At 42.8% G+C, this 8,786-nt stretch overlaps 1 protein-coding gene across 3 annotated transcripts in view; it reads right to left on the reverse strand.

The window, feature by feature from the left end:
* Window positions 1–8,518, reverse strand: part of SDHC (succinate dehydrogenase complex subunit C) — a 35,698-nt gene extending 27,180 nt beyond the window's left edge. Inside the window, exons 1-3 of one of the 3 annotated variants that reach the window (XM_042975355.1) lie at window positions 8,143–8,160; window positions 2,930–2,986; window positions 1,456–1,557 (exon numbers count right to left, since the gene is read on the reverse strand). In XM_042975355.1, the coding sequence (XP_042831289.1) occupies window positions 1,456–1,523 (68 nt within the window). In that variant the 5' untranslated portion in view covers window positions 1,524–1,557; window positions 2,930–2,986; window positions 8,143–8,160. Of the gene's footprint in view, window positions 1–1,455; window positions 1,558–2,929; window positions 2,987–7,404; window positions 7,562–8,142; window positions 8,161–8,484 lie in introns of those variants that run through there. The other 2 variants (XM_042975353.1, NM_001290590.1) reach the window with 2 other exon arrangements.
* Between the last annotated feature and the right edge of the window lie 268 nt (window positions 8,519–8,786).

Genomic DNA, 8,786 nt, shown 5'->3' on the forward strand with positions numbered 1-8,786 from the left:
ACGTCCGACTTCGGCTCTAGTCGTGATTTCATGGCTCGTGAGTTCAAGCCCTGCGTCGGGCTCACTGCTGTCAGCATGGAGTCTGCTTTGGATCCTTCGTCCCCCTCTTTCTCTGCCCTTTCCCTGCTCACGATATCTCAAAAATAAACAAACATTAAAAAAAAAAAAGAAAGTTGACATCACCAGTAACAGGATAAATCATCATCATGTTTATCCCTGGCCCCACACACTGAGAAGAGCACAGCATCACGTTAGAGGCATTCCTGCCAAGAACATCAGGCAAACAACCCAAGCTGAGGAACATTCTAAAAATGTTAAGGTCATAAAAGATAAGGTAAGACTCTTTCCTTACCAAAGGAGATTAAAGAGTTAAAGAGATAACTAAATGCACTACATGATCCTGGATTGGATCTTGGACCTATAAAGGACAATATTAGGACAACTGACAACACTTGAATGAGATCTGACGATTAAATGGTAACAGAGGGTCAAAGTTAACTTTCTGACTGTGATGGCTGTACTACAGAGTGTCCCTGAATTTATGAAACATGCACTCAAGTATTAAGCCTACTTGAGTAATGAGTAATGATCCTCCTAAAGATGTCCGCATTCTAATCCCTGAAACCTGTGAGTATTTTACCTTAAATGGCAGAGGAGAATTAACAGTTGCATATGAAATTGAGTTTGCTAATAAACTCACCTTGAGCTAAACAGACTAACCCGGATTATCTGGATGGTACCAACATAATCACAAAGGTCCTTAAAAGTGGAAGAGGCTGGCAGAAGGGAATCAGAGAAGAAATGTGACAATGGAAGTAGGGCGGAAGTGGTGGGAGAAGAATGTCACCCATCACTGCTGGTTTTAAAGATGGAGGGAGGAGGCCACAAGCCAAGGAATTCGAAGTAGCCTCTGGAAACTAGAAAAGGCAAGGAAACAGATTCTTCACTTGAGCCTCCAGAAGAGAATGCAGCCCTCCCAACACCTTAATTCTAACCCAGTGAGACCTGTCAGACTTCCGCCCCACAGAGCTGTAAGATAACAAATGTGCTGTTTTAAGCCACAAAGTTTATGATCACTTGTTACAGCAGCACAAGAGCTAACACAGGAGTAATGGGACACGATCATCTCTGCACTTGATCTTAAATCACTTGGACATGTTCACAAATTGGGAATGTGCACAACAGTATGCAGGAATTGAGTGTATTGTTTTTGCAACATCTATATAAATTTGAAATCATTTCAAAATACTGGTTTTCGACTAATAGAAATTACATTTTGACTTGCCATTTTCCAAATGGTAGTTCTTCAGGATAGATTACCCTCTAAGGCCAGAAGGCAAAAAAACAGTCGTCTTCTTATAAAAAAGGCCTGAGCGAAATAATCAGGGGCGCGATGGCCCAACCTCCAGGACCTTCACCCATTACCTCTAGATTCCCTGGTTCCAGAGCGCTCACCTGTAGATAGTGATATGCGGAGACAGAGGACGGTTTAAACCAGCGTTCTTATTCCAGAACCTCTCCATCTCTTCTTTGGCTGTGGTTCCCAAAGGAACAGCACTAAAATAAAACCAGAAGATGGAAGATTTAAAAATGATTAGAAATACACTTGTCTCAAGATTTTACATAACAAAAAGTTAAAATAAGAAAAGCTAAGCTGGGCTGGATGAACCCATTGTATAAAGAAAACATGTCTGTCCAATCCTCTTATCTTTATGCCAAGTTTGACTCAGTTATTAACAACCTCAATCACCCAAGGAAGTCCTAGCAGAGGAAAACTCTTCTTTCCAATTCCCCACCACGCAGGTCCTGCCACAGAAGCTCTACTTCTTTCGTGCCAGGCAGCAGAGCAAGTACAACATTTCAAAATCATTTATATAAATGGATCATCCTTTCCCGAGGGCACGGGTGTGGTCTCATACATCAGCACCACCTGCTCTCATCTGGTTTGTCAAGACTCCCTTTCACATCCTCAAAAATCAAGACCTCAGCACCTCTGAACAGTTTCTTGGGTTTCCCTTGTTAATGGGGTGGATGGAAGCTAAGTGTTGAACAGCTATGTCCAATAATTTATTACATGCCTGTATTAAATACATTCCATCCCCCTCAAGAAAATATAACCTATGCACAGATGACCCATTAATTATACAAAAAGAAAAAACCCAATAACTTCATAGTGGAAAAATACCTAGCAGACATTCCATTATTCAAATGATCAAAGTTAAAATCACTGACAATGGGACAAATGGCATCACATGCCCTTGATGTGAATATAACCAGGAATATAACATACTTACCTATTACTCCTGCCCAAAATGGGTAACCTGACTCTAATCATAGCAAAGAATCATACAAGCCCAACCTGAAAGGCACTCTACAAAACAACTGGGCCGTATTCTTCAAAAACGTCAGTAACGGGGTGCCTTGGGTGGCTCAGTTGGTTAAGCATCTGACTTTGGCTTAGGTCATGGTATTGTAGTTCGTGAGTTCAAGCCCCGCGTCAGGCTCTGTGCTGACAGCTTGGAACCCGGAGCCTGCTTTGGATTCTGTGTCTCCCTCTCTCTCTGCCCTTCCCCTGCTGACACACTCTCTCTCTCTCTCTCTCTCTCAAAAATGAATAAACTTAAAAAAATTTTTTTCTTACATAAAAAATAAAAAAAAAAAATACATAGAGCTCTAAGTAAACATAGCAAATGTCTTCCAACTTTTCTGAAAGTATAAAATATTTCCCAAATTTAAAATTTAATATTCTAATCCTTCCTTCTTCTACTACCAGATGAGAAAAATAGTGACCACAATCACTAAATTTTCAGCCAACCATCTACAACTATTTTCTTCCACACATACCCCCCAAATCTAAACAACAACCCACTGCTGTTCCCGAAGGAAAAAATGTTAAGTCATAATAGCCTCCACAAATTTAGAAACTTACTTTCTGATACAGAGCTGAGGACTAAGGTGGGCACGGAGGCAATGACGGCCAACCTGTCTGCAAGATAAGAGAAGAAGGAGTCAATGGAGGGCACCTGGCTGGCTCAGTCAGTGGAGCATGTGACCCTTGATCTTGGGGTTGTAAGTTCAAGTCCAATGTTGGGTGTAGAGATTGCTTAAAAATAAAATCTTAAAAAGAAAAGAGAGAGAGAATAAAGAGCAACACACATTTCGAGATCAATTTCAGTTTATCAAGTTCTCTATTTTTGTACCATATTAGACTTAGGAGTGAAAGGAAAAATTAAGAATAAGATGAAAACAATGACAGTATCACTGTCCTTGAAATGATTTTTTAGTTGGAAAGCTACAACTTTAAATAACTTGAGAATAGTCACAAATACAACCTACAAATGCAAAATAAAGTTTTAGCCCAACACAAATAATACAAGGTAAAAGAATAATGAGCGTTGGTAACGTTCAACAGAGAAATATAGAATGTGATTTATTTTTAAGTGAGGTTTTAAAGGAGGTCATGGTTAAAAGATAGGGGTTGGGGCGCCTGGGTGGCTCAGGTGGTTGAGCATCCAACTTCATCTCAGGTCATGATCTCGCAGTTTGTGAGTCTGGGCCCGGCTCAGGCTCACTGCTGTCAGCGCACAAAGTCAGCTCCGGATCCTCTGTCTCCCTCGTTCTCTGTCCCTCCCCCACTCACACTCTCTCCCAAAAATAAAAATTAAATGTTAAAAAAAATTTTTAGAGAAAAAAAAGATTGGGGTAAAGAAGAAGAACAAGAATACAGCTCAGTTAACTGCTGCAAAGGGAGGAATTAAGAAGGCTGAAGAATAAGGGGTTTGTAGAAAGAGGGTCTTAAACATTAAGCTGTCATTTTAGGAACTACCATCAAGTTCCCGACAACACAGATGAATTTCAAGTCAAAAAGTCTGTAATAGGGGCGCCCGGGTGGCTCAGTTAAGCACCTGACTCTTCATCTCAACTCAGGTCTTGATCTCAGGGTCCTGAGTTCAAACACTGCATTCACAGAGTCTACTTTAAAAAAAAAAAAAAAAAAGTCTCTAATAGTGCAAAAAGTATGGGAACGCAAAGATTTCATGGACCACGTGAAGAGTTGCACCAAGAGGATACACAAGTTTTCTACTAAAAAGTTGCTATTTTCGAAATGCATCAAAACAGTACCAGAACTGCTCCTCAAGCCTAAAACTAAGATGTGCCTGGGCATTCTATGTAAAGAGAGTTTAACTGATCCAGAGAGCACACACGAACTGAAAAATACGACCACTAGGCCCCTCTATTCACATTATCATATCAAATCTTTCCAGAAGTATTTAAGAAAGGTATCAGAGTGAAGCGCTGGGATTAAAATGAAAAATATGTTGCTTCCACAAAAGTTTACTGTAGATCCCCTATGCGCAAGGCACCGTGGGGAAATAAAATCGCACTGAGGTCCGACGACCTTGTAAAAAAGCTCACAGTGTCCATCACACCATCGGTATTAGAGGCACAAACGTTTCAAAATCCCTCTGCTTGACACTAGGACAGTGGAAGGGTACGCTATTTGAAGGTAAAATAATCCAGCCAACACTTCCTTCAGCTCCTCTCTCTCTCCAGCCCTGGAGATGAGAGGTGAATGCAGACATTGTGTACCCCAGGCTCCCAGAAGGAAGTGGGAACAAATCTCTTTAATCAATTGAAGTAATTGTGGTTCTGAAGTTCGCAGGACATGCATTCCGCACACCAGGCTAGGTCCAGTCACTCGGCTGCCCAGCAAGAGTTTGCAGATGTGGGCTGGAATCTACAGCACTGTGTCTAATGCTATTGTTTCCCAGACAAATACCAACGTAAGCTTTCCACAAGGCCCTCACAGAAACTAGGTGCGCAAAGTCCATAGCCTTATCTGAAACAGGACCAAAGTAGGTATCGATCCTTGCCTTTTGTGGGAAACCAGGAACTCTGGCAAGTTCCACCAAGGAACTTGGCGTTCTGTGTTATGGCCAAAAAGTAATCGTACTTTGTTTTCTTTTTAATGAACAAGCCAGAACTTACCATTCTAGTTAGCACTGTCCCTTTCTAAATGCATTATACATGTGTACCCAAAAAATGTAATCGCTGTTCAAATCATTTGTGAAACTCTTCTCTGGACTGGGGTGACAACAGCGACACAGGAAGAATATTAAAGTAAAAACTGGAATTCCGGTTCTGCATAAATCATGTAACTTTAGGGGACCACTGAGCTTCAGCTTCTTTATTTGTAAAATGGGACTGAAAAGACCTACCTAATTGGTTGCTGGGAGGATTACGTAAGAAAATGGCCAGAAAATCATTCTCCAAACTGCAATTCGGCCCACATGTATAAGATACGACCAGTATTTCACTGGTTTCCCCCAAGGTCTTTAGAATTCACATCACATTCTTTTTAAAACCATCAGTGGTGATAAAAAGATTCATCTGCTGAAAATGGATTGGACTTTTGGGGGGAAAAAAAGTTATTCAAAGCCAAGTCTATGCGATCAAACTAAATAAAACCATTTTTGGTCCAAAACAAGATGCGACTCTAATATAATGAGTTTCTCTTATATGACCTCTAAACTTGATCTGATGGTATGCCAAAAAGTTTCAGAAATATCTGGGGTAAGAGCAACACTAAAATAGATGTATAACCTCAAAGAACAGGATGAAGAGAAATCACTTAAAGACAAAAATTCTGATTCATGACTGTTAGCCCCCACCCACTCCCAAACGACAACAGAAGTCATCCTTGATTTTTTTTCTCTCACCCCCATATATACGTGAGGCATCACCCAGTCCTATCAGTGCTATCCAGGACTTCAGTCCATTGTTTTAGTCCTTATCCTCTCCATTTCTCACAAAGAGAACTGTGAGAGGAGCTCCTGAACTGATCTCCCTACCATCAGTCTCTTCCCAATCCTTCAATATTACCAGAGCTAACTTACTGAAAAATAAAGCTGATTTCATTGGTCTTCTGCCCAAAGTCTTTTAAGAGTTCCCCGTTGCTTGTAGTGTAAGGTCCACACCGTAGCCAAACAAGGCCCTTCTCAACACGGCCCACTCCAACTCTCTGGACCCATTCTCCTCCAAATTCCCGTCAGCCCCTTATATGTCTGCCACGCTGAGTACTGCACTACACCCAGACAGAGCAAGCCCTCTTAGGACTATGTGCCCTCGCTCATGCTCTCCTCTGATTGGAACCTCCCTCACAGTCTGATTAAACTCATCCTTGAAAACCCAACAACTCCTGGATGGCAACTTCAGTTTCTTTCGCCTTACTCGCTGCCCCTGCCATGCCTCACACCGCTTCTTCGTATCTCTATAGCAACACATATTATGGTGCTTAATAATTAATCTATTTATCGCCTCTACTAGACTTTGAGCTCCTCAAGGATAAGACTGGAATGCTCTGTGTCTATAACACCTATGATAATGTCTGACACGTAGAAGAGGCTCAAAAAAAAAAAAGGTTTGTAAATGAGGTATGCTTATTTTAAGAAGCAGCCTTATATATTTAAAGTTAAGCCTTATTTTTAGAGGGTTTCACAGGTAGTATTTTATATGATGAGCAACGTGCACATAGTTAACAACTCTTGGCGATTTTGTGCCTAAGCGGCATGAACTTTATTAGACAGAAGCCTAGCTGTTCTTTGCTTAGTTCTCCATCTCCGTCTTGGCTTTGGCAAATCATTCCTTGACTAAATGCCAATGGCGTTGCATTACTCGGCTGGTTATTCATTCCTGGCTAGTCTGTGAACTGTTTAGGGAATATACAAAATATAGAGCACTATTTAAAAGCCATGATGTACGGTACTTTGAAAACTAATCATTTTTAGTTAGCCAATTAGCCAACATTAAAAATGTTTAGCCAATACTTCTTTTAAGCGGGCCCAAGTTATTACTATTTTCACTCACAAATGAGGATTGATGACCTTGACTTGTCCAAAATAAATGGAACTAGTGACACTAGAACTAGAATCTAGCTCCTAGGATTTCTTAGAAGGTATTTTTCTTTGAGGCTAAGTTAGCACGTTATAAACAGTTCCACATCCCTCTAGTGAAATGGAATTAGACTCAGAATTTCAATCAGAAAAAGAAATTGTTGTTGTTGTTTTTAATTCCCTATGCCCCCTCCTAAGAAATCCCTTGTGAAAAAAGAAGAGAGAGGCGCCCTTCCCATGAGCTTCAGATTAATACTAATGAAAAAGAAGTCTATTTCTTGGCATTGAATCCTAGTGCTGAGTGTCGTACACATCTCAAAATGATACTGTCTGGACATATTTACTGAGTATGATAATTGTCACCTTGCAAACAATAATCCTGAAACTCCTAAAACAAACTGTTTAGAACCAACATGATCATTTCAAGCTAAACATTAATTCTACCAAAAGGCCCCCGACATCCACCAAAATACATCAAGGATTCAAAATCATTCAGTTACGGTAAAACTACCTGGAATAAAGAGTGCAGTTCTGGCAAGACTGGGGCTGGCAACACCTTAGGAAAAAAAGATACATTTGGAAATGAGAGGGAAGGAGGAAAATGATGGATTAAGATACCCCACTCCTGATCTCAACTCCGAAAGGAATCGTTCTGTCACAGAGAAAAACTAAATAAAGTCCCTCTATTTTTATACTGGGTGTACTGCTGTGGAAAGAGAAATAAGAAGGCATTTGGGGAAATCATTAACGACATTAAAACTAACTTTCCATAACAAATAGTTTCCAAAAATAGGCCTGGCACGAAACTATGCTGGGATTTGTACCGGGTGTGTCTAAAGTCACTCGAGTTGCCGCGCCTAGAAAGGCTCTGAGTGGAGAACGAGGTCTAGACAGTGGACGGGACAGAATAGAAGAAAATCTAGGATACTTCTCCGGGCGGCGAATGACCTTGTATAGAAAAACTGAGACATCCACTCCCTACCCCACATAGAAAGATAAACTGAAACTGAATTTCCTGGGCTGCTTTAGGACAGTAGAGCGACCGCTATGGGCGCTATTTCTAACCGCCGGCGCGGTAGGGATCCAGGACTCCTGTCCCCTCCCCCAGGGGCCCGTTAGGAACTCAGTGTCCACTCGTTGCCAGCAACTAGTGTCTGCAGGAGTTCGAAACAAAAGCAAAGTACACCAAGATCTCTCTTCCCGAGGCCCGAATCAGAGCTCGAAGTCGTACGACCGACGGTCCGCTGACCTCGAAGTCCTAACTATTTACTCTCTCGGAGCGTGGCTCTGGGTGCAGCCCCGAACGCAACCTGGGGGGGAAAGTATTGAAGCTGGGGGAAGGAGAAGGGGCGACAGCCGCGCGACTCCTCGGTAAGGAGTTCAGGAGGAGATAACGGGCCCGTGACCCCGGGGACCGGAGCAGCTGGGAGGGGAGGGAAGGGGCCCTAGGACGCCAGAGCGCGCGACCTGCGCACCCACGGGCCCTTCCCCCGCCCCGGGACGGTGCAAACAGTCGTCAGCAAGACAGGAGGGGCAGCGCAGGCCTCCCCAGGGCCGCGGACACAGACCCCCAGCCCCAGGATAAAGTCACCTCAACAGGAGCGCAGCCATCTTGAGTTCCGGCCTGGACGGAAGTGACGCACAACGTCTCCGCCACTTGGGGGGCGGGGCTATGTCACGTGACGCCTCCGGCTCTTTAAAAGGCTCGCAGCGGTCCGCCTCAGCGTTGTTCACGCTTGATTTTTTCTGGGTTTTGTGTGTGTGCGCGGCTTCCCTCGGCTGGCTTCTGCTAGAATTTGCCAGGGGGTCGGCAGAAATGGCGCTGACTCACACTCTGCGGTCTGCGTTTCACCTGTGAACATATTCATTTTGCTTCGCACCACTGAACTTCTG

Source organism: Panthera tigris, chromosome F3 (genome assembly GCF_018350195.1).
Source record: "Panthera tigris isolate Pti1 chromosome F3, P.tigris_Pti1_mat1.1, whole genome shotgun sequence".
NCBI classification, from domain to species: Eukaryota; Metazoa; Chordata; class Mammalia; order Carnivora; family Felidae; genus Panthera; species Panthera tigris.